The sequence below is a fragment of the Cotesia typhae genome, unplaced genomic scaffold (genome assembly GCF_013202065.1).
Source record: "Cotesia typhae breed Kobodo isofemale line unplaced genomic scaffold, CoteBio_Ctyphae scaffold_152, whole genome shotgun sequence".
Classification (NCBI taxonomy): Eukaryota; Metazoa; Arthropoda; class Insecta; order Hymenoptera; family Braconidae; genus Cotesia; species Cotesia typhae.
In genome coordinates this window covers 11,346,262-11,373,084 of record NW_027423776.1, presented here as the reverse complement: position 1 = coordinate 11,373,084, position 26,823 = coordinate 11,346,262, and the positions used below count along the sequence as shown (strand labels likewise).

Below are 26,823 nucleotides of genomic sequence, written 5' to 3'. Positions count from 1 at the left end.
TAAAAAATATAAGCTTATCCCGATGTTACACTCCTCAAGACCTTTCATTTGAGTACCCACATGCATTTTTGATATATATATATATATATATATATATATATATATATATATATATATATGAAAAATTGATGTGGGTACTCAAATGAAAGCTCTTGATGAGAGTAATATCGGAATGAGCTTATATCTTTAAAAATGTTAATAGTTCACAAGCTATAAGATCATTTCTTAATTATGTATCTAGAGATAGAGCATTTTCGATTACAGCAAAAATAATAATAATGATAATAATATTTATTGATGCATTACCGGTAAATTGATGTTGATTCCGTTGTAAAAATTACCTCGATTGGATCAATCATACTTTTATAACTTTATATTACCTTTTATTTGGTCAATGTAACTGTAACATTGTAACATAATACGTATAAAGTGTACATACGAGGATAAGTACGTCGATGGATGTTGAACGTTGGTGGAGAAAGTAAATTTATAGATCGGTGGTTGTCAATATCGCGAGTTGTAAAGAAAACGCTTTTAGAGTGTAGTGGGTTATCAAGTTTAGAAGCTATTTTCGAAAATGGAAATCCAAATGGCTTTTAACTTGTTTATGGGGATTTTACCTACATGGACTTTTTTAAAAACTTTATTTATTAAACTCATAACTTCTCCCGGTAGATATAACATATCACATGTTATATGTCACTAATAATAATAAATATTCAGGAACTTAATGGTTCTTTTTTTTAGGGAGTCTAAATTCGGCTGGGAAAATATATTTTTTTCGTAATTAAGGAGACAACTAGGGCAATTAAAAATAATTTATTACCCTTGTTTTATTTTTTAATTTTTTTTTTTTTTTTTTTTTTTTTTCCCTAAAATCAAAAATTATTCTATTAAAAATAATTTATTTAAAAGGAAATAATAAATTAATTTTTTCCTTTCTTACCATTAAATTTTAATAACAATTTCATTTAATTACACCCAATTGTACTATTAAAATATTTTTTATCGCGACTAAGGCTTTTATTTCGATAAAATCTCTCCAATTAAAATTTTATTCCCTTAAAAATTTTTCCAACTGAAAAAAAATTTTATTTTATCCTAACTAGCCCTCATTACAGAAAAAAAAAAAATATTTTTATTGCCGTAAACAAGAAAAAATATCCCATAGACCTACACAACGTCAATCGAGGCTAATTTAATCCATCTGACATCCGGCAAAAGCTCGACAATAGCGACAAACATCCTAACTCAACAACTGATACAAAAAGTTCCCAAAGATCAGGCATGTATGTTCGACTCATTGTCTAAGGAACCTACGCCTACAATCATACATAAAAATATATGTATAAAAGCACCTCGCGAGAGGACAGAGGATCTGGGAGTGGCTGTGTACCCAGGATAGGATAATCACTGAAAATATAATAAAACTATCCCTCTCACCGGAAGTCTGTAGCTTCCCTTTGAGCCTCGATCCTCGGATTCTATTCTACGCATCTTATTTTTTATTCGCCTTACATTATATCCCACCCAGAAAAGACGAGTAGTACATCGCCGCATAAAAGACAGGATATCTACAAATGACTGTTTGTCATTATATTAATATAAATAAATATATATATTTTATAAAAAGGTCCTTTCTATTAAAGTTCCTGGTCCTCATCCGAATTTTACGGTCCTTCTTAAGACATATTCATTTATTCGTATAAAAATCCAAAATTTCTAAAAAAATCATAAACTAATCAACTGTTTGGCCTAATAACCTCCTAAGGGATCCGAAAACAATTGAATTGGTATGTTTGAATTGATGGTAAAAAAATCTCGGCAGAGTTTACACCTGGATGGCTTCCTCATTGTATATTTAGGTCCAGTACAGAATACAAAATATAATAATAGCAATCCTTGAAATTTTGCATGCCTGATGTATATATATATATATATATATATATATATATATATATATATATATATATATATATATATATATATATATATATTATATATTACAGGATAAATTCACCGATTTATATTTTGTTGGGCGGCTGCAGGTTCCTGATGGAAGCTATTTCGGTATTGAACTCGATATGATATTAAACGGTAAAATGTTATTACATTATAGGATATCAATATCAGTGGGTAGTTTTTGATTGATCCCGGTTTTATTTTATGCGAATAAATTTTATCCCAAGAAATTGGATAACAGATTACACTTCGGGTGCTGGAGCTTTTACTTTGTGTATATCTACGGGTCTGTCGGTGTCGGATCATCGGCGTTCCCAACTCATTTGGGTGCTTTTTTTATTTATATTTTTTTTGTACCGACTGCGACTGTGACACGTGAGCTGCTAAAGGTTTATGTCATGCCCGATCCCCAGGGAGCGTCTTTCACGCTAGGATAATAATATAACGGCTGTAGCTTTTAGAATTGTTTGATGCCTAACCAGTTTTGTCCAACTGCTGATTTATTAATATAAATATGGATTTTTTTTGGAAATGGCTGAGGAGCCGGACAAAAGATCAGAATTTTGAGTAATTTGGTGGGAGAATAAGATGGAGAATTTTTCGAGGTTGAATTAGGGAGAGTTTAAATGCAGATTTTATATTTTTTACAAAAAGTAATTTTTCTTTTTGTAATGCATCATACAAAATTTGTAAATTATAAAACTCCGATATATCCGATAAAATCCATTGAAACTGTTTAAATTTAGATGTTCTTGTGGTTAAATTTCGTGTAAAAGCGGCAAGTACTTAAAATTCATTAGATAAAACCGTAGACTTGGAATATAAAACGAATAAAAATTTTGAACGCTTAAAAAACTAACCACAAAACAATTTTATCTTTGTTTCACGTTTAAAGTAAATATCCGACGATAAACACTCAGAAATAAAAGGAATAGATAATATTACCCGAGCCCGTGTGTACAGTACCAAAGGTATTTTTATTTATTGCCGGGTAGGTTTGACGATCGAGCGATAGGAGTACTCTAACACGTACCGATAGCAATCGTAATTCCAATCTGAACTTTCTATTCAGTTGGAGCAATTTTCCGAGATTCTCGACACGTACAAGCGACGAATAAAAATAAGCTATTGATAGTAAGCGTGAAAATTCAAACCCGATTTCTCTTCCTCTGCATTTCATTGTAAATTTTTCCTTTTGTCCAAAATTTAACGCTTTGTTACGGCGAAATTTAATCTAATCCCTTCTATTCTAATCGCCGGGGCTTTTAAAACCAAATGTAATCCCTTTTTAGTTTAAATTTATCTAGATTTCTAAAAGTTTCAAAGTGTCGGCCATTTATCATGCCGATTTTGGACTAACAGGAAGTCCGTCGTTTTGTTGGACGACATTTTAACCACAATATAATATAACATAAAAACTTTCAGCTGGATTTGAAATTCAAGTTCTGGGTAATTTAGTCATCGCGATTACTCAGAACTTGAGTCGTAATTATTAAAGATACCGTCGTTCCTTCTTTTGTGTCGTAATGGATTCAAAATTTCACTGTATACTGTCGTATCATAAAATTTGGTCTGTGTGTTGTATAAATATTTTAAGATTCTGTTTTTTTTTTTTTTTTTTTTTTTTTTTTTATGTATTGGTTTTTCTAATTTTATTGTTTTATTGTTTTATTGTTTTATTGTTCTTGGATGTTTCAAGTGTGAAGCAAAAATTAAAAAATTATACGTTGACCATATGATGAGAGTAAAAAAAATGTACCATTATTATTATTTATATTAGTAAGAGAATAAGCAAAACTTTGTACATAATTAAGAAATTACCTTGTATCTTGTTAACTATTGACATTTTTAAAGATATAAACTCATTCCAATGTTACACTTATCAAGAGCTTTCATTTGAATACCCACATCAATTTTTCATATATTTATGTACATATGAAAAATATATCAAAATGCATGTAGGTACTCAAATGAAAGCTCTTGGTGAGTGTAACATCAGGATGAGATTATATCTTTAATAACGTCAATAGATAACGTCAAAGCTTGTGAGTACTCATTTTTCAGGAAATTTTCCGTAGATTCTGAAAAGATCTATTATAAAAATAATTTTAGCAATCGCCTGTTGGCAAACGCACAATATTTGATATATATTTATGAACTACACCCTCTTTTTTAAATATTAAATAAAAAAATTGGGTAAGAAAAACAATTTGGTGAAAATAAGGCAAGCGGAGCCGAGGGCGATGCCATATGCTGAGTCTGAGACTGTAGCTGAGGGAGATATATAGATACAGAGGGACTTATGCAGGAGCACCAGCCCGTAGGTAATTACAAGGGATGTTCTCTTCTCTTCATCTCTTCTTCTCTTCTTCTCTGTGTTATGTTGTAGCGAGCGGTAGAGGGGGACCCAAATTTTCGGGAGTGGGAAGTAGAGGGCGAACGTATATAAGAGCCTCGAGCACGGCTAAGGTCACAGTTGATTTACTATTTTTGAGGGCTTGCTCGTACAATTTTTAGCTCCAATTTGGATTACTGTTTTGTGTTTGTAATTTAAACTTAAAAATTCGTCAAGAGTGACTAGAAAAAATATTAAAATGAATTTGCTGGTGTCATTTATCAATTTGGTGTGTTTTGTGACGATGGTGCAGAGCTTCGACCTCGGTCCTCTGCTCAGGATAGCGCACTGCAGGATCCAGTGCATTAAGGAGCACAGCATAGACGGTACTTGCGACTGGTACTCTAATCGCAGCGAAACACTCTGCAGCGAAGTGAGTAATTGTTGTTGTTGTTAATGGATAAGTTTTCCCGCGCTCCACTTTCCAGACAATTACCTCCAGGCTCCGAGCACTTCATTTTCCATTGCGTAGTATCGAGTTTGTAAGTTTATCGTTTCATGATCGTGAAACTTCTGGTCGAGGGGTCAAAGTTTAAAAAATTAGCTCTCATTTTTTTTTTTTTTAATTTCTTCAAAATAATTTTTTTCAATAAAAATTAAAGTTTTGGTCGTGAAATTAATTGTAATAAAAATTAGACAATTTTTTTAATTGTAAATTAATTGAATAGAAATTTTAATAAAAGGAAAAAATCAATTTAATTATGAATAAAACTTAGAAAAAAAAAATCCTAAAAGCAGAGAAATAATTTTTCATTTAGAGTATATTTATACCCGAGTCATTACTGCGTTATTTTTTAAGCCTACGCGTTATTTGTTTTTTTTTGAATCGTGACAATTTCCATTTGACGGGCCGTGATTTATTCCAGTTGTTGAACGGCACCCCGGGCCGGGTCCTATTCCGAATCCCCGTTAAATTTAGACAAGACAAAACTTAACAGTCACCATGTATACATATATACATATAACAACACCATGGCCCATGACATTTATCACTCCAACTGCTGTGAATATACTATATTATTATTATTATTATTTATTTTAATTTTGATATAATTGTTTACTCATGGGCAAATTGAATTGTTCATTGAAATTTAATTGTTAATTCAGGGGTTATAGAATAATATAGATAGTTACGATTCGATAAATAAATTTATGTATTGATTTGGTAGAATTGGGTAACAAGTAACGTTTTTTGTTACCGCCCTTGTATAAATAGACAATATATATTTATTTCGTAAAAATATTAAAATTTTTGTAAAATAATAATAATTATTTTCAAATTAAAAAAATCAAAAATAATAATATATTGTAATGGAGGATGTAAAAAGGGTCGAGGATAAATTTCAATGGGTAATTTTGTATACTGCGTGGGCCATACTGCGTATGGTCTTCTTTCTTTTGTTATAAAGATTTTTTTGTTGATCGAATCGATCCTAAATTAATGGACACCCTTATATTATTCATATATAGGACAGCCGTAAATGAGCAATACTTGGTGTGGGGAGTAGAGGGAGAAGGACTCTCCCCGTTGCTTTCACGAATGTATGTTAACCTTAACAATAAGGGATTTTATTTTTATGTGCGTGAGATAATCGGGGCTCCCCATCTGTATCTCTGATTCATTGTAGTAAGCTCCAGTGGATATATTATATATATATATATATATATATATATATATATATATATATATATATATATATATATATATATATATATATATATATATATATATATATATGTATATATGGAGTGACATTTGTACATTTCGACGTGAGTTATGTCTAATCATATTTATTTTAAATAAATAACTACTATTTGTTATTTGGTATTAATGAAATCACATAAATTTCAGAAAATTAAATTTATTTTTGTTTATCACTAATTGAAATCAAAAGAAAGTTATTTAAAATTTTTAATTTTTTTTTCGTAAGAAAAATAAAATAAATTTTTAACAAAATTGAATTTAAAAAAAAAATGATAATAATTTTTTCTAATACATAATTAAAAATTTTTTTGTAACTTCCGCAAGGAAAATAAACATCGCTTAGATTTCCGGAGTAAGTTAATATCAGAGCTACCTTGTCATTAGTGTCCGAGTTCCCCGAAGATCAGACCGTGGTGGCGGTCCAGCAATCAAAGATACAATAAAAAAAGTAAAATAAGGTGAATAGTTTGGTTGGAAGCGTAGAATAAGAAGTAAATACGAGAAAAGACAACGGCAACCGGCTAATGTAAGATGTACACCTTAAAATAAGAGTAGTAGAAGAGGGAAGTCGGCGTGTTGTGCGCCTCGGAACAGGTTGGAGCTGATTCCCTCTGCTCTATCTGCTTTCCGACAAATCTGAGGTCCTAAGAATATGAGGGACCCTTCGCTTTATTCCTTTGGTCCTTCGGTGGTTAAGAACCTAAACTATACCAGGACCACTACACGCATATCGACCCCGTAACCGAACCCGGTTAAATCGGTCTACTCGATTCAACAGACGGGTTAGCTTGATGGTTTTTATTCTAAAACTTTCGCTCTTTTTTTAACCCCCCGGCCGGTATGCTCATTTTCACTTTTTTATTTATTTTTACCTTCTTACATTTTTTTTTTATTAATAATAATAAGTACAAATTAAAAATTGAATAGTTTAATAAGACAGAGAAATTTTTAGTTTTTATTCGAATCCAATATTTTAGCCACAAAAAGCATTTTAAACATCGAAAATTCATGTTTATTTTTTTGAATGACCTTTATAATTTCCACAATTTTGAAGAGACTCCAATGAAACTGAAGAGACTTTCTTTTCAAGTAATTAAAAATCTTAAGTTTCAATTAAAATTAAATCGGTCGATTAATTTCAAAATTGCGGGCATTAATAATTTTTGAAAAATAAAAAATTAATTTTTTTTGGCTTAAAATCTTTTTACGAAATTTTTTTACCCCCTCATAATTCTTCTTAATATTTATTTATTTATTTATTTATTCGATGAATATTAACATTATTATTGTGTTTCAGTGCTGGCAAAACTGCGAAACTCTTGAGACACAGTGGGATACCACGAAATTCATTTGCGAAGGAGAGGAGTATCTCCGTGTGAGTATTTAACAATATTATTTATTTTTTTATCAAACATTATAAGCTCTTATTATTTTTTCTCGCGGAAAAAAAAATAAAAAAAAAGGATCGAGAATAAGAATATGAGAGAGAGTAAGAGGGAATAAGACAAAGAGAAAGAGGATAGAGGAGTTATAGCCGTGTTTGTTTTGAGAGATGCGACTCATTTGCCTGGGAGTTTTATATATGTCTACCAGTATCTCGTTAGTCGATCTAACCAACTCTTTTGAATTATTTTTATCGCCGGGATAAATTCAATAAACTCGCCTTTTTATCTCATTATTATTCAATTGTCGTGATCGTTAAATAAATAAAGAAACTTTAGATCTTTTCCCCTTAAATCCAACGTTTAGATGTAGTTCTAGTAATTTTAAAAAACTGGAAAATTATTTTTAATTTCGTCTCTGTCAACGCTTTGACTAGAATAAATAAAATTAAATCTTGAGAATTAACATTTCAAATATCGACACTTTGAAATTTATTTGAAAAATAATTTTTGTATACAAAAAATCATTTGTCATTTTACTTTCTCGGTTTATGCATTTTAAAATATCATTCTCAAATTTTTTTTCGAGTCATTTTTGTTATTTCTTAACAAGGGTTCTTTTTAAATAGTTATTTTTTAATAATCCTTACAAAAATTCACTGTAATTATTTTTCAAGGTACTTATCAACAAAATTTCAATAATAACTCCTAAAATAATTAATAAAAAAATTCTAATCATAAAAATAATTTTTTTAAGTGTAATAAATAATAGAGCTTTTATAAAATAAACATTACTCAATTTGTTGATCAACAATCTAGCATAAATCCCAAGCAATAAGTGCCCTCTCGAATTAAGAACCTAATAGTGAAGAAACAGCCAAAAAAAAATAAGAAATAAAACCGAGATCTGATGGCGCGAAGCCGAAGAATGTATAGAAAAAAAAAAAAAAAAAAAAAAAAAAAAAAATGGAATAATGAAATTCGTCTCGGGCTTGGCAGGTTAGTTCCTCATGTTCTCAGCCGGGATGTTCGGTCTAGCATGAAAATTAGCAGGTAGTAAGGTCTGGGTCCTAAATTGGAGTTGGAGGCGGCTATTCGAGCTCTCATGCTTTTTTTCCATTGGATTTTTCTCTCCGATTTAACAATAGCTGTAAATGGTAACTATACAGCCACTTTTTCTGATCTGTGGGTCCTTTTACTCGATATTTTTTACCACTCGAACCCGGAACAAAGACGTTAGAGTGACTATTATACGGTCAGACTGAAACTCGTACTCGGTGCACATTATGCTTTATGCTGTAAGAAGTTTTTCCCGCGCGACGGGGCGTCTCTAAATTTCTGTGGTCTGTTCTCAACTACGGAGATGAGGATGAGGTAATATAAGTGTTCTCGCATCTTCAAGCTGGGCTCGGATAATCGGAACTGACGAACTAGAACCTACGAGATGTGATGGGCGTCGAAATTCCGAAGGAAATTAGTCAGACCCGATATTTTAACCGGTAAATTATTTATCGCTGCTCGGTTCAGAATTTTAAAATCCAGAAGCTGTGTTGCGACCTTCTACGCAAGAGGAACTAATTGAAATTTTTCCGGATCTTTAGTATAAAAAATATTCCGCTGAAAAATACGAAAAAGTTTCTTGGCAATATTTTGCAAGAAGAAAACTCGCGGATTTTTAATATATTTATTTTGATATGTTATATATTCCGATACATCGTGGAGTATATATGTGACATGGTATACATTAGTCTGAGTATAAGATCGTTAATTAGTTAAAATGGCCCGGAACGACCATTATTTTAAACATGAATCGCCTCCGGCAATCGGGACCTTGAGGAACCTTAAATCTTTTATTATTTTTTGTAAGTCCTGGTCCCGGTTCTTTACTTTTAATCAACCGTAATATGTAATAGAGTACCGAGATTATTTTTATAAACATTAAAGGGAGTTTATTATAATAATGATGATTGCGAGGGGTTTATTTCATCGGGTTAAAAATTATACCATGCATTATTTTTATTTTATATTTAATAGAAGTAATAAATTGTTTTGAGAGATTATTCATTAAATTTTGAGATTTTAATATGATAAAATAATTTTTTTATTACTTTTATTAAAACTATTAGCAACTGCCAAAAATTGTGAGCTATAAATAAATTTACTTTCTTTCCCTTCGAATGCAGCATCAATATTAATTCTAAATAATTAATTTTTCCAGTGTCCAGCATGCCAAACAGCGTGCAAATACCGTAAAACCCGAACTGAAGAAGAGTACTTACCATCAAGCCTTCCAGCGCCCTCTCGCGGGCCGGTCCGAGCAAGCGCCAACGAGGTCGCCATCTTCCTGAGGCAAGTGGGTCCCTCTGACGTAAACGGTGGCTGGAAAGAGTCCGGCTTCTTCTCAGGAAACCGAATTCCCTCTCTCCGCCAAGACACCTGGCTAATCGTCGTCTCCGAGGAGACCATCAGGCACTACAGCTGGCAAGAGTGGACCCCAACCCTGGAGTCCCTCAAGGAAGGTCCCTTCGTCGAGGCCAGCCTCTCCTGGTTCGACGTGAACGAGCAGCTCCGCAAGCAGCGCGACGTAGAGCAGAAGCGCTTCAACGACCGGGTCAGGCAGTTCTACCTCGAGAAGTACGGCGAAAAGGTTCTGGTGGAGTGGCGCTCAAGTCAGGACACTCCGATCCCGGAGAAGGTCTTCCGCAGGTTCTTCTTCAGGAGGCGCTCTGACGAATACACTCAGCCGCCTTCTCTGGAGCACCAGGTCCGTCAGAGCCAGAGTTATAATGGAGATGATGACAATGATAATCAAGAGACTTACGTCGTTTCCTGGATGCCGGAAACCGGAGGCCTAATGGGCAACCAGGTCGTTGATACCAAGTTTGCCCAGATTTCTCTCCTCCCTGGGACCAAGTATCTCATCAGAATCGCCTCCAATGACGGCCCAGGAAGCTTCCCCATTGAAATTGACACCAGGTCCAGCTCCATCGATGTCTGGAAAGTAAAAAAAAAAAATGATAAGGATTTGCTACCCTGGGCGTTTCTCGCAGCCATTGTTGCGGCGCTTGTCATCATTGTTGTCATTGCCGGCGTAAAGATCTTCAGACTTTCAAGGGCGCCCAAAATTATTCCTGAGGAAGAAATTGTATGAAGAAATTTTTAAAAAATTTTCTCAGGAAAATTTTCACTTGTACAGTTGTTTATTATTGTAAATAGTTATGTATGTATTTGCTCAATCAAGAGACAAAGACTGGCTGTTTTAATAGCTAAAAGTTCCTGTATTTATTTGTAAATAATTAACCAAATATCTTTGTGTAATTGTAAATATTGATAATGTAAATTTATTATGTATAGTTATTATTAAATTTATGATTATTAAATTGTAGTGGTTTATTTAAATCCTGTTTTTAGATTAAGAAAATTTATTTTCTTTATTTTAAATATCAAAACAGTAAAAAATAATTATTAATAATTAATTTTCATTTATTATTTTTTACCTTTCTAATAATATATTAAATATTCTATATAAATATTTTCTTCATAAATGCCTTAAAAATTTATGTCCAAAGTTATAAATTTTATTTTTCTTATTTTAATAAGTCCCTAATTTGCTATTTGGCCAATCAGCTTCAGGATAAATAAATAATCTATCAATCCTTCTGATTTCTTGAGCTCCCCTAAAAAAACTAGACCATGAAGAGGCACCATTCGCATTTAAATGAGTTCGAAGCGAAAGAACAAATAAAATATGATACACGAGTGTCATAAAGGTTCGTTAGCAGTCAATTATACACATATATAAATACATAAATATATATGACAGAGTGCATAAAGAAGGAGCGTAAGTGTGCCTTGACCTCGATGCGGTCCCGTTATCCGTGGCCGTGGACTCTTAGCTTCAGTCTTCAGCAAGGAGTCGAGTGAAGATGATACTTGTCCTGTTGTGTCTATTGCCTTTGTTCGGTGATTCTAATTTGGTGGTCGCACCTGGCTACTCTTCCCCGGGGATTTTCCTGGTGGCCACCGCAGGACTCGGTGCTCTACCCAGCGGATTCGCTGCCGGTCCCAGGTGAGCTTTCAATAATATTAACAAATCCTTGTTTTAAATAAATATTAATATCCTGGACAACTTCCACTTGGTGATCAATCGATAGATACGTTCCCAAATGGAAGAAGCAGGCCTGCGAGATCCCGGCTGCCCAGCATCCTGGTTCCCATTACGTCTGCGATGAAGCCGGTGAAGTTAAATGTCTTCCAGGTAAAAAATTATTTGTACCTTTTATTATTTTTATTATATTCGGGCTCGCGGGTCGATTTTACTCGGGGTACTATAATTATGTGATGGCTAAGGATGGACCGGGGACCTATGCGATGTTCCGCTCTGTCGAAAGGGCTGCGATCCGCTTCAGGGCTACTGCCGAAGACCTGGAGAGTGTCGGTGCAAGCTAGGCTTTTATGGAGAATTATGCGACAAGTGTGTCGCTCTTCCGGGTTGCCAACACGGTAGGTAAGTAATTAATTTTTTTTTTATTTATTTAAATAATTTTTTAGTTACTAAAATATTGATTTATTTATAAATAAATATTATTATAGAATTTTTGATTAAAAAAAATTTTATGTCCGAAATTATTCACAAAATAATTTATTTAAAATTATAAATTTTTAAATATTGAAATAAATTTTTACAAATATTATTTTAAAGTTCTTTTGATAAATTATGAATTAGAAAGTGTAAAATAACAAATTATTATTATTACTATTACTGCGTTTAATTAAATAAAATTAATTTTCACACGACAATTTTAATAAATTTCTAAAAAAAATAATTAATTAATTAAAATTCGATGGAATTTAATAAACTAAATCATTCAATGAATTAAAAATTACCTGAAAATTTTTTACAGTGAATTAATATAAACTCTCCGATATAAAAAAATTCGTATGAAATTTAATCCCGAATTCGGCATAAATTAATTTAAAAAAATAAAATTTAGGCACTGTCAAATGTGTCACTCTTTATAGAATAATTAATAATTAAATATTAATAACAGGAGATTAAATCCAGGAGATAGATCTCTGTCAGAGCATTAAAACTATTAAAGTTAAACCCAGTGTGTGATATGTGCGGCATTTGCCTTAACCAGAGGTGATCAACCTCAGTTTCTCTTACTGTCGGTACTATATTCCATTGCTCGGGCACACATACACACATATGACAGGATGACGTTTCGCTACCTAACGGAACCATCAACATTTTAAATTACCTCTTAAAATAACGCAAACTCGAGTGTTATTAATCATTAATGCGTCAAGTTGCTTTACTTTCTTATTAATAATTTATTATTTGAGGCGATTGATCCAGATGAAAATAAATTTAGCTGACGTTAAATAATTTTTAGTTTTTTTTTTTTTTTTTTAATTAATTAAAAAAATATTTAGAAAAAATGTTTAATTTTTTTTTTAAATAATTTTTTTAATAAAAAATTATTTAAATGCAGGTGCAACGTGAGCTTCGAGTGCGCCTGTGACCCAGGCTGGAAAGGATTGTTCTGCTCGGAGCCGATCTGCGACGCAGATTGTCACCCTAGCCAAGGATACTGCGAGAAGCCCGGAGAATGCAGATGCAGGCTCGGGTGGCAGGGCCACAAATGCAAGCAGTGCTCAGTTTTACCAGGTTGCGTCCACGGAACCTGCCAGGGCCCTCTCGAGTGTCGGTGCAAGCCCGGGTGGACCGGAATCGTTTGCCAGACCCGTGAGTTCATCATTTTAATAATAAAAAGTCATTTTTATTTTTTTATTGCCGGAATTTTGAGGAAAAATGGGATTTTTCAGCGATCTGCGCTCCGGGATGCAGCAGAGAAAATGGAGGATGCCGCAGACCCGGAACCTGCAGATGTCGCGTCGGGTGGACGGGACAGAACTGCACTGAGTGCGTTCCCTATCCGGGGTGCGTTAATGGGGGCTGCAGAAGGCCTTGGGAGTGCAGGTGCAAGCCAGGGTGGACTGGGGACCTTTGTGATGAGAAACTTACGTTCTGCGATGATCATCCTGATGTTTGTCAGAATAACGCGACTTGCGTTAGTATGACCAAGGAAGATGGTGATTTTAGGTAAGAGTTTTTGGTTTTTTTTTTGGTTTTTTTTTTTTTTTTTTTTTTTACATTGAAAAATTAATTTTAATAATAATCAATCAATGAAAAAAAAATAGCAAAATTGTTTTTTTAATAATCAATTTGGGATATTTTTTTTTAATACGAGATTTAAAAATTTATATTGCAAAAAATCATTTTAATTTTATTAATAATTTATTTTTTTTATATCCAGAAATAAAAAAATTTTATTAATTTTATTTAAAAAAAAATTTCGGAGTAAATTCTTAACTTTTTTTTCTATTGAATAAAAAATAAAAAATATTTATTTGTGTTTAAAAATAAAAAAAATTTCAATTAATAAAATAAATTTTCAATTGCAGATGCATATGCCCGATAGGATTCACCGGCCGAAAGTGCCAGATCGAAACCGTAGAACCAGCGGCCGATCTAATGCCCCCGATTCCCGAAACGGCAACGATACCGATGAATTCGACAGAAATTGGACCTGAACTTTCAACGGTTGCCTCCAAAAATCGGACCACTGTGTCCATGGTAAATTCCCACCAAGGACACTGGGATGACGAGGTCACTGAGAAAATCCAAGAGACCACTATTGAGCCGCTTGGTCCAATAATGATCACAGATCCGTCAACTGTCGAACCGGGAGCGACTGCTGGTAAATGGCCTATTGAACTCGATGATGATCCAATTATCGACAGTGTTATTGACAATGAAACTTAATAGTTATTTTAACATAACAATTTATTTATTTTATTTTACAATTACTATTTATTATTATTTATTGTTATTATTTATTATTATTGTACTTAGGTATAAATAATTCGCAGAAAATATGTAAATTTAGAAAACGATCTTAACTTATTTTTTTTTAATTATTTTTTTCATTTTATTAATTATTAAATTCTTGATAATAATAAAAATAATTAATAAAAGTAAGAGCTCAGCCCGGAGCCAATTTAGGTGAAATAGGAAGAGGAAGTATTGGAATAACCCGATAGAATAAAACTGATAATACCGCTGTCAGTACAATGTTTAACACGTGGGGCACGTGGGTGTGTCACTCCAGATTACACACGACTATAATCACGTTTTATAATAAAAATAATAAATATCACGCCGACTGACAACTAAATAATTCTAAACTAAATAAAATTCTTTTCCTCCAATTTAGAGTTTAAAAATTTATAAATCGCGGTCACTGACGATACAATTAAAAAATACGCAATATTTTTTAGCCTTGCGCTTACATTATTAATAAATACGTCTTCTGATTTCCCAATAGCGAGATTGACATTTAAATAAATTTAATTAAACAATTCGAGGATGCAGGGGTAATAAAAGTTGACAAACGGCCGAGTCTAGAGTTTTGCTGACGCAAAATATGATAAGACAAATTATGTTTGAATAAGGATCGCTGTGTTACGTAATGGAGCAGTTACGTGGGCCAGGTAATGTTTAATAGTCATAGTACTTAACAGTAACAGCCCAGCAATGAAATAGGAGTCAGAGACTATGGACTGACTCTGCTTAAACCGCATGCATGTGCAGTGTAGTGACTCGTGTTCATTCGAGCGTTACTTGCCCATTTTTTGTTTATAACTAGGATATATCCCGAGTCTCTTGTCTTATAACTTACAAATAGTAAGGTCCCGGCTTACATTATTATCATTATTATCATTATTATCATTATTATCATTATTATCATTATTATCATTATTATATTATTATTATTATTATTATTATTATTATACATTGCATACTTTTTATTTTTATCGTGTATCCGCGGTATTTAATTGGTATAAAAAGGATCGGTTAAACCGCTACTATTAAAACCCCAATTATTTTCTGTATTAATTTTAATAGACTAAAAATTTAATCGTGACTTTGCATGCCCAGCTCTCAGGCGAATTAGTCATAGTCCGGTTTTGACTTATTAATTAATAATTAATTTTATTCGATTGAAAATTTTGCTTGTAGAATTTAATTTTGATAATTTTTGAAATGATGATTAGAAAAATTTTTTATTTTTTATTTTTTATTATTTAATTAATTAATTAATTACTAAAAACTTTACAGTCACTATGTGACTGCAGTGACTTGTAAACTATAAATAAATAAATAAAAATATTTTTTTTTAAAGAAAAAAATAAAAAATATCAATTTTTAATTTGCAAAAAATGAAAAAAATTAAAATTTTCAAAAAAAAAATAATAATTAACGTCATACTTTTACTATTATAATTTTTTTTTTTTTTTTTTTTTTTTTCTAAAAATAATTTCCCAATAATTATACAATATTAATTAATTGGCTGTACCTCACAATTTTATAACTATTACCAAGTTATCCGGACAATTAAACGGACTAATAACTTGAGTACTTGAGAATTGCATCGAACTTTGTTATACAATTATTGGAGCATAAAGACTCGATCAAAAGTCTAAGTGTTAATTCCCTCCATAAATATACATCACTCTTAAACAAAAACAAAGACAAATGGTGGCATCACCTGGTACAAGAGGGTACAACCTTCCTTCTCCTTGATTAAGGATCTCTAATCTGAATATCTAATTGACCGTAGGATGTAGAGCGAAACGACACAGATTCTCGGGCAACATCGCTATTATTTATCCTCGTAATATATTAATATATACTTTCAGCAAACTATAATATAATATAATACTACCACGGTGTGTTATTACGTTAGACGGCTGTTGAATACGCATTCGACGCATTAATGCAGTACTATTAAGTAACCAGGCTTTATAGTCCGACAATATATAAATCTGAATTTTATTATCAGCTTCATTTTCTAATCCTTTTATTTTCTATTGAAAAATTTCGCGTCTTCTCTTCTTAATATTAAATTATTAAATTACAGCGATTATAAATGCCGCTAAACAAGTTAATGCCTCTTATCTCCCGGTAATGGTTTATGTTAATTATCAGTCACTCACCAACCGATTCATTAATTCCCGTCCGTCTACTCTTGAGAACCTCAACCCGTTATCAAGTTATCATTATCATTAAAAACTGCTTTTATGTTTTATTAGTAAATTACATAACAGCCGATTTTTAAAAAATATCTCAAGGTCTCTGTCTCAGACTTGAAGCCGTTAAACAGGGTGAATTTTTTTTCACTACCATCTTATATCAGCTAATATGATAATTACAAGACATACTACAAAGTAATGCAAGTCTATGACCTATCGCAAGTCTCGGTCACGGCCGCTCAATTGTTAACTAACGTACAACCTTGCTATTGTTCGGATTAACGGTTTCTCGCGTACTTATTCTTTGTGATTGTTTATCGTACATCGAATTTTTATTACCCTTTCGTAAATTTTCAAAGTAGCTTATCATTTTTTTACGGAAAAAAATCCTTTTTCCTTTTTTTAATATTTAAATTTATAAGATTTATTATTTTTTACTGTTGATAAATAATTAAAAGGATAAAAAATTAAATTGATCGAAACGACAAAATTTTGGAGCAAGAACATTATTTTTAAGAATTTTTTTTCTTTAATAAAGTAAGAATAATTTTGAAAAATTTTATTAAATCAAAAAAAAATTTTTAAATCACATATTTTTATAAGTTAATTTTTTTATTTATTAAAAAAAAAAAATATTAATTTTTAATAATAAATTTTTTAACATAAATTATTGAAAAAAAAAAAAACTACAAATTGAGTATAAAAATAATAATTCTCAATAAAATTAAATTTTACAATCGAAAATCCTGCGAGAGGTGCCGAGTGGTCCAGATTATTAACCACCTGAGCAATTATTTCTAATAAAATCTAAAATTTTTCTTGGTGCAATATATTCCCAACAAACTCCGACAAAACGATTTCCTGTGTAGCTATTTTATTTATCTCAGGCTGAGATCCATCTAATTATAAAATATTCAGCTAACTAACCCGACAAAGTCTATATAATAGTATCAATATACCGAGCCGGTCCCCAGGATAATCTTTCAGTGGTTTCACATCGCGTCAGGATTCTCAAGTGTCTTTAGTTATAGCTATATTTCCATAAATGCATCTATATTTACAACAATTACATTCGATCTTGCGTCTCTGTTCTCTTTCACTCGGTTCTTTCAATTGCGTAATAACGAGACCGGTTAATTTTTATTCTCATGCGTGTTTATTGCTAAAACCCTCGAAATTTTCTCCATCAAGGGCTGAATTACAATCTTACCGATTTATAATTAAAATAACTTTGAAATTTCCGTAAAACATGCAGCGCATCCCCAAATTATTCCAACATGCGCATTCCAAATTTTATTACTCCTGTTCATTCATTTTGATCATTAATCTGCGCCATTTAAATTTACAAAATTATTATTTTATTGACAATTTTACTGTTAATTACTTGCGTCTATTCTGAATCGTAAGAATAAATTAAAGCTTAAATCACGCATGTGTTCGATTCAATTGTATTTATTTATTTATTTATATATCGGCGATTAAATCCTAAACCTCACCCGCGGATTCGTGAGAACAGATCCGCATTAGTGTTATATTAGGGCGCACCCTAGTCTGGTTCTTTGGTTAAGATATTTATATTCTTCATGATAATATTGTTGAAGGTAGACACGTTTAATAAAAAAAAAAAAATCTAATTAGATTGATAAAGGTCTCTTAATTTATTCAGAAATTATTTTTTAATTTATTGAGCATAATCTTTTAATAATTAATTTTTTCAAGAGTAATATTATACTTTATTGACAATGAAGGAATATTTATACTTTTTTTTAAATAGTTAATTAATTGGTTTTAATAAATTTAATTCAGGAATACTTAATTAAATTATTTGAATTTTTTTATCGAGTCAAATTTTGGGATTATAAAAATTTTATAAATTTCTGCATAGATTTATTATTCAAGAATCTTTATAAAATGTTTATTAATAATTAAAAATTAAAAAAAAAAAAAAAAAAAAAAAAACGAACTTAAAAAATTTTTATTAAAATTTGAAAATATTTAAAAAATATTGAACAAACTATTTTTCAACAAATATTTGCGATTTCAGTAACAAATTTATGACTGATAGAAATCATAGCCTTAAAAGTTAACTTGCATTAAAATAAAATTAGCTATTGCATTAAATATTCAAAGAAAGTTAGAGTAATAATATAATAAACTGAAAATTCCTTTGGTAAGTGATTAATTAACACAAAGAATGACTTAAGAATGAATCAAGTACTTTAAATAAATAAATAAATAAATAGTTATAAAAAGCGAATAATATAAACTATTCCCAACAGAAACGTATCGCGACGGATTTACATACAGAGAAACGATCATTATAAGTTCATGAGTTATACAACGACTCGACTGTCGCTTGACGGTACATATGTGAGCGTATAAACGTATAAATATATTATGCATTATTATACAAGAATACAAAGTAAAGATAAAGGTAGAGCAACAGATCGCGAATCGCGAATCGCTGGTGGTGTATGTGTATTAGGTAAATGCGTGTAAGGTAAGTAGGTGTGGCGTCAGAATAGAAGGAACTTGGACTCCCGGGGCCCGAGGGGGGTGGTATGGCCAAATGAAAGTGAATTCCCTATATAAAGGGTTGTTTCAGCGAATATCCTCAGAACAGACTTAACTGAACTAGTAAATAGTGCTTGGTCGACATGAAGGTCTTGGTAGGTCTCTTTGCTCACAATTACTCTATTTATTTATTAATTGCTATCTATTGAATTTTATTTTAGATTTTCTTGATGCTCGTCGCTGCGGTCGTCGCAGAAGAAGAGAAGACCCCCAAAAAGCGCGGTCTTTTTGGCCTCGGCTACGGCTACGGTGACTACGGTCACGGGTTAGACCACGGATACTACGGACACGATTTGGGACACCATGAACATCACACCGTCCATGTCAAAGCTGTTCCAGTTCCATACCCGGTTCCAAAACCGTACCCAGTTCATGTTGACCGTCCCTACCCCGTCAAGGTAAGAATTTTTTTAATTGGAATTTTTTTAATTGTGAGTTAAATATTGGAGATACGGAAAAACTGTAAGAGCCTTTTTTTAGGAAATTAAATTTCCTAAAAAAAAAAAAAAAAAAGGTCTTGTTGAAAATTTTCGTAACTCTAATTGTTTGCTCACAATTTAAAGTTAAAAATTGAAATTTTATCAAAGATTGTTTTTGGAAAGTTTGAGGTCAATAATTATGGGTTAAATATTGGAGATACGAAAAAATTGTAAGAAATTTTTTTTTTTTAAATTTAATTCTCAATAAAAAAGGTCTGATTAAAAATTTTCATATCTTGGGCTGTTCACTCACAATTTGGAGTTTTAAAATTAAATTATAAAATTTTTTTGAACTATTTTTCAGGTCCCAGTCGACCGACCCTACCCAGTACCAGTTAAGGTTCCAGTTCCCCAGCCGTACCCAGTGATCAAGACCAAGACGGTTCATGTCCCAGTCGACCGACCCTACCCAGTACCAGTTAAGGTTCCAGTACCTGCGCCCTACCCCGTAAAAGTAATTATATTTATTATTTATTTTCTATAATTATTGATAATTATCAATTTAAACTGTAATTAATGATAATAATTAAATTAATTCTGTCGAAAATAGGTACCTGAACCCCATCCAGTACCAGTGGCCGTCCCACACCCAGTTTACATCAAAGAAAAGGTCCCAGTTTACGTCCACGGACACGGACACGGACACGACTACGGACACGGTTTCGAGCACGGTTACGGACACTTTTATTAAACCATGATGCATCAAAATCAACAACAAACTTTAAATCTCAATTCATTCCTACAGTATTTTTCAAATAAATATTAATTGTAATGATAATTATTAATTATTAATGATAAATAATATCTGACACCAAATCATCGAAATGAAAGCATCATTCATTATTAATATTGTGAAAATGCAAGACACTAGCTTTGAGCTCTCAGTGTAATACAATAGCAAATTGATCAATAAATTTATTAATGTTTTCTTAATAAAATTATACGCTTTCATTGCTCCTATCACTAAGGATTATTAAATAAATAAATAAAGTATATTGTAACTCTGAATGGATTGCGAAAGCTTCAGCTTTGTGGGTTCTCCTATTCACTTGGATAGACTTTAACTTTACTTATTAATCGTGGGAAAACGAATGTACTATTTCGTCACTCAATTGCATATACATACAATGTAAATTCTAAATGTACTTACATGCATCTAATTTCATTTTTTTTTTATTTATTATTTATATATATATATATATATATATATATATATATATGCGACAAAAGGGCGCGCTATGTTATTTTATTTTATCTTAGATCTTTAACATAAATTTTACTAAATAATAATAATAATAATAATAATAATTTATTATTATTATTATTATTATTATTATTATTATCTATACTATTGACATTTTTAAAGATATAAGCTCATCTCGATGTTACACTCATCAAGAGCTTTCATTTGAGTACCCACATGCATTTTTTTATATATATTTTTCATATATACATATATATAATATATATAAATATATGAAAAATTGATGTGGGTACTCAAATGAAAGCTCTTGATGAGTATAACAACGGGATGAGCTTATATTTTCAAAAACTTGAATATTTAAAAAAGTACAGTGCAATTTAACAAAAGTAATTATTTAATACAACAAAATTTTATTTATTTATCGTTTAAAATTCACATAGTGACTGCAAAGTTGCTAGTAATAATTGAAGAGTAGAAAATTATTAAAAAATACTTAAAGTATTTCCCAAAAATAAAAACAACAATAATAATAATAATAATAATAAAAATAAATGAATAAATAAAATTTTTGAGTAAATAAATGTACAAAATAACGATTCAAATGAATAAGCCCGAGGACGGTCATAAAAAAAAGATAAAATGAATGAGATGCATTAGCATATATAATGGACTACGAATTACATGTGGTAAAAACATACCCAATTAACGAAGTTATAATCCGATTGTGTACTTAGATAAATATAGTAATAGAACTTAGTACATAGAGAGATGTAAAACGTCTCGAAATATACTCGTTATGGCTAAACGCTATATTATATATGTTATCCGATTCCGAAGGCCGGAAACAATAAATCCCAAAGTACTTTCATTTCTCAGTCAGGTGTTTTGTGTAGTATTTGTAAAAATAAACGTCAATTCCCATAGAAGAGACCAGAGCAAATCAGGAACTCTAATAAATAAGTCCCAGGGTGAAGCGCTGTGACGTAGGATGTGACGTTAGTAATTTTATTGGGACCATTAAAGTTGCGCAACAATTCGTAGATATTATTAGCGTCCTTCGTCATCGATCCCACTCAATAATAAATTGAACTGGTTTTATATTAAGGGCCGTTTTATATAAAAGCTATCGATTTTCGGTAGTCTTCACAGTTTCTGAAAAACTCCTCGACATGGCTAAGGTGAGTTTTACTCAATTGCACTCATTAAAAATTTATTTCATTGAGCAAAAAAATTATTTTTAAAAATTTTGATCCTACAGAAAAATTTTTTTTCGTTCAAAATAATTTTTTTAGTAAAAAATAATTTTTTTTTTCTCAGAAAATTGATTTATAATTGTACAAATAATTAATAAAATTAATTAATTTATAATTTTTAGGCAACAATAATTATTTTGATGGCTGTTTTGTCACTTGCGCTTGGCGCAGCAATAAAAAAAAAAGAAATAGATTCCAAAAAGGATAAAAGAGGACTTATTGATCTGGGATACGGATACGCTCATACTCCGGATTATATCTACTCGCAAAAAGAGTATGTTGTTCCATTACCGACTTCGCACCACTCAGTGACTGTCGAAAAACATTACCAAGTTCCGGTAAGAATTTTATTAAAAAATCTCTATCTTATTCATATTAAAAATGATATAATTGTAACTTTCTAATCATTAACGCCCTTTATTACAGCCGCAGGTCTCTGTCTACGATCCGTACCACCTTGGAGTAGTTAAATCCGTCCCAGTAGCTCAAATGTTTCACCAGATACCGCTAGCTGTTAAAGTTCCTGACTCGACCTTTCATCAGCCGTACGCCCAACACTACTCTTATGGAATCGCGCAGCCGATTTTCATTGACTAATACTGTCAGTTAATCATCCAGGTTTGATTAAGTGGATATTGAAATACTCAGAGCACTGTATGTTATATCAGTAATAAAAAATTCAAGTTTAAATTATTTATATTTATTTATTTATTTATTTATTTCGCAATTTTTATGACTTGGTAATTTAGTAATATTTTTTTTAGATATTAATTTTGGCTCAAGAATTAGATAGGATAAGATAGGATAAGAAGGATTTATTAATAATTAATAATTTAATTAATTGGAAGACAATTATTTAATTTATTAAATTTAATTATAATTATATATTCCAGCTGTAGAGTTTCAAAAATTGTCAAAAAAAATTTCTATCTTTGCTATTTATTTTAAATAAATATTTTTTAACAGTTAACAAATATTCATTAACCATTAATAAATATTTATTAAATCCTATGATGTTAAAAAATTATTTATTAACAGTTAATAAAATTTATTAAATAAAAACAAATCCTTCTATCACTATAATTTACAAATTAAAATCAAAACACTAAATCTAGTGATCTTGATCATCATGTTGAACAAAATTGTGCTGGCTTTCTTCGGACTGGTGATTCTCATGAACCTGGTAGTGCTGATCTTGGAGGTGTTGTTGATAACTTTCGTAGGGAACTGGATACGGAACGGGGCGATCTATCCTTACGGGATGCGGCACGGGAACCGGATGAGGTATCGGCACGGGCTTGGAAATAAAGAAGGGCACCTGTTGTTTAAGTTCCACCGGTACATGCTTCGATACCACATAGGGTATGTGCTCAGGAACTTTAACAATCTGTGGAACGGGGACCGGTATCGGATGATTTACTGGCACCGGGACCGGAACATGATACGGAACCTGTAAGGATAGCATTAAAAATTTTTAGTTTGTTTTTTATGAAATTTATTGGTGATAATTAATTACTCACTTTTACTGGATACGGTACAGGGACCCGGACGGCGATCGTTTTAGTTATTTTGATAACCTTCGTTGGAACTTCTTTTATATCAAATGACTGGGAAATTAAACGTGGACGTGGAAATTGATAATCTTTGCTCCCGTCCCACGTGTGACATGCTGAGATGCTGATCAGGCTTAAAATCTTTAATATTTTTTAGTTTTATAATAGTAAATTTTTTATTTTTTGCTAGTTATTATTATTATTATTATTATTATTATTATTATTATTATTATCACATAAAATAAAATGAAATAAATACTTACAATAAATAAAATCATTGTGAATTGTGAATAATTAATAAAAATAAAAACAAGATCAATGTCACTGCTCTGATTAAAATGATACTGAAATGACGAAAGAACTGTAGGCGGTTTATATACCGCAACTCTATTTCAGACGTTCACGATCAAAACACTTTCATCTTTCTTCTTACACTCACTGTACGCTATCACGGGTATTAGATTTATTTATCAAAAAAAAAAAAAAAAAAAATAAATAAATCCAAACTAACTAGTTCCGCGTTGGATATTTGATCACTTACAGCTAATCATCCAGCGATTGTAACTCGTATAATAATGGATAGTAATATAATAATGTTATTATAAATCACCTGGATATTAAACTCAATTTTCTTCTTTTATAAAAACTAAAATACATTCTTCGCTAAATTGAAAAGTTTAAAATCATTTATATTGATTCTCTTCAGAGAAGAAAATTTAAGAATCAATAGAATAAATTTTGAAAGTCAAGACCTTTAATTCAAGTGGGAGTATTGAAAACTGCGTTTATTTTTTTATGGTGTTATGAAGATGAATTAATTTTGGTCGAAAATTCTATTGGTCTTGCTAATTATACCTTTTATGGATTAGTAGGAAATGATATTTTTTTTTAATTCGTAGCATGGCTGAGCGAAAATCAATTATGTATAAAACACTTAAAGTCTTTCGATCTATAATTTTGTGAATTATAAATTGTGAAATGGTGAGAGCTTTAAATAAATAATTGATGTGATTGATTATAAATTTTACGTTATTTTCAATAAAATTTAATTTTTTTGAATCTTACTAAAAAAAAATATAATTAATTATTTGTATTGAAGATAACATCTCAAGTATTAGAACTTTTTAATTAAAAAATTCATTTTGTTATAAGTGAAGAGTAGAAACTTTCTAAAAAATACCTAAATTATATTTACACAGTTAATTAATAATTTATCAAATACGATAAACTTAAAAAAATATATTTAAAATTCAAAAAGTTTTTTAAATTTTACTGGGACAAAATAAAAAAATAAATAATAAAATTTTACGGATGTAGGGGCAAAATTTTACGGAAGCAGGGATTAAATTGCCAATTGCTAAAATAAGATGACAAAAGATTGTAAGAGAACGGTGAAAGGTTTGTCAAACACCGGAACATCGAAGTGAAACCATTCTATTTTAATCCCCCGGTCAATCATCCGTGATGATATATGAAAATAAAATCAAATTATTGATTTCCTCGTTCTCGAATTTTTCAGACCCCTCGGACATTTAGCGCCGATCAGTTAAATAACGAAATAAATAATAGCTCAAAAATGGAGCACATCAAGGCCAATGAAAAATAATTCGGAAGAAGATTACAAATAATTAATTAAAAAAAAAAAAAAAAAAAAAAAAAAAAAGGAGCTCTTACCTTCACCGTTTAGCTTTAAAATAATGAAGATCCTGTCTTTTATTCTTTAAATATAATTGCAGCATCCTCTTGTTCGGCATTAAATAAAATTTTCTGCAAATTGAATTAAAAATTAATTAGTGATACAGATGAGCAATTACCTAATAAATCCATTTATGAAAGACATACATCATACATTATACATAATATTGGTTAATTTATTTTTAAATATTTATAATAGACACGGTATGTTTTTTTATTACTATTAAAAATATATTCACGACGTTTTATCTTTCTTTCCGAGGTCAATTCACGAGTAATTCAATAATCAAAAAATTACCATCATCAATATGTATATATTTAATTATTTTATCCTTGATCGTCACCGTGAGAGACAACGTAATCCTTAATTTATTATTTCGTCTGCCCTGTCTCTACTTATTATTAAAATATCAATACATTACATTATAATACCTCTGTATCCTGAGAAGAAATGTAAACCAGTACTTGAGTGACTTAAATGAATACAGAGCACTCGTAACTTATCATAAAATAATTTTTTATTAACAAGATCGTTCAATATTCAATGTATAAATAATAATTAATTGTTAGCTCTTTTGCTAGATGGTTAAACCCGTAGAAAATAAATTAAAAGTAAATATCCGGTTTCTTAGACGAGATTTAGCAATCTTCAAATTTAAGATTTTTGACACCGTCTGACATATATTTGCAATTTCAATTAATCATCCGAGTCATTTATATTAGCTTGTTTATATTAATAATAATAATTCTAACGCCGACGAATAATACACTGGACTGTTGGGTAATTTTTTTTTTACGAAATAATGTAAGTGACGATGGGCATCAAAAGAGATTTTATGTATTGAGAATTAGGAAACCGATAAATAATTCCGGAGTATATAAATTTTTAGTATAAAATTGAAAATATATATATATATATATATTTTTTTTTTTTCTAAATTCTATGTAAATAAACATCTTTCAAAAATGTGAAGACCTTTGTGATATACCCGGATTTTTAGATTAATTAACATAAAGAATACCTTAGAAAGTTCAATTGTGACATTAATTCTTAACTGAATTATTTATTCCAAGGCATCTGGTACACTAGTACTTTCACGCCCTTTCACCTTCGGCTTAGCTTTAGTACTATTTTTTTTTTTCCGCTGATTATAGACTAAAATTGCCCTTGAATCTGCAAAAAATAAAAGTTAGAAATTCACGAAAAATTCCTGTTAAAAAAATGAATTATAAATTTATGAAATAAATAAAGAAGAAATAATTAATGTATATTAATTACCTACTGACAATTCGAAGAAATGACAAAAGCTCGATAAATTTGACGGATCCGTGATTATGATTATAAATAACAGTTAATTAAAATTAAGTGCAGTTATCGAAATGAATTCTGGTGGTCAAAAATAAGAGAGGGGAGCTAAAAAGAATTAAAGAAGCTGTTTAATATCTAGTTCTACCAATGCCATCACCAAAAATTACGAAATGTTATGGGAGGGACTCGAGCGATGTATAAAAACTCGAA

At 30.7% G+C, this 26,823-nt stretch overlaps 5 protein-coding genes and 1 long non-coding RNA gene across 6 annotated transcripts; 4 read left to right on the top strand and 2 right to left on the bottom strand.

Moving 5' to 3' along the window:
* Window positions 1-4,556: 4,556 nt before the first annotated feature.
* LOC141536296 (uncharacterized) lies at window positions 4,557-10,715 on the top strand. Its single transcript, XM_074256727.1, has 3 exons — window positions 4,557-4,730; window positions 7,360-7,437; window positions 9,663-10,715. The coding sequence occupies exons 1-3, from the start codon at window positions 4,557-4,559 to the stop codon at window positions 10,593-10,595; spliced, it is 1,185 nt and encodes a 394-aa protein (XP_074112828.1). The 3' UTR covers window positions 10,596-10,715.
* On the bottom strand, window positions 10,086-26,794 carry LOC141536298 (uncharacterized). The gene is made up of 5 exons (XR_012480714.1): window positions 26,584-26,794; window positions 26,327-26,478; window positions 25,284-25,376; window positions 10,266-10,438; window positions 10,086-10,196 (listed from the first exon to the last, which is right to left on the bottom strand). It is a non-coding gene; the product is annotated as an uncharacterized LOC141536298 (long non-coding RNA).
* Window positions 11,371-14,401, top strand: LOC141535870 (uncharacterized). The gene is made up of 6 exons (XM_074256031.1): window positions 11,371-11,513; window positions 11,599-11,702; window positions 11,795-11,951; window positions 12,943-13,196; window positions 13,277-13,553; window positions 13,916-14,401. Exons 1-6 carry the CDS (start codon window positions 11,371-11,373, stop codon window positions 14,274-14,276), a joined length of 1,296 nt encoding a protein of 431 aa, XP_074112132.1. The 3' UTR covers window positions 14,277-14,401.
* LOC141535863 (uncharacterized) lies at window positions 19,060-20,537 on the top strand. Its single transcript, XM_074256024.1, has 4 exons — window positions 19,060-19,215; window positions 19,282-19,518; window positions 19,904-20,053; window positions 20,150-20,537. Exons 1-4 carry the CDS (start codon window positions 19,204-19,206, stop codon window positions 20,288-20,290), a joined length of 540 nt encoding a protein of 179 aa, XP_074112125.1. The 5' UTR covers window positions 19,060-19,203; the 3' UTR covers window positions 20,291-20,537.
* On the top strand, window positions 21,671-22,751 carry LOC141536169 (uncharacterized). Its single transcript, XM_074256502.1, has 3 exons — window positions 21,671-21,981; window positions 22,179-22,394; window positions 22,483-22,751. Exons 1-3 carry the CDS (start codon window positions 21,973-21,975, stop codon window positions 22,651-22,653), a joined length of 396 nt encoding a protein of 131 aa, XP_074112603.1. The 5' UTR covers window positions 21,671-21,972; the 3' UTR covers window positions 22,654-22,751.
* Window positions 22,970-23,759, bottom strand: LOC141535866 (uncharacterized; the record flags this gene model as incomplete). Its single annotated transcript, XM_074256028.1, has 2 exons — window positions 22,970-23,506; window positions 23,577-23,759. Coding segments are annotated over 2 exons (522 nt in total), but the record flags the coding sequence as incomplete, so codon positions are not given.
* Window positions 26,795-26,823: the final 29 nt, after the last annotated feature.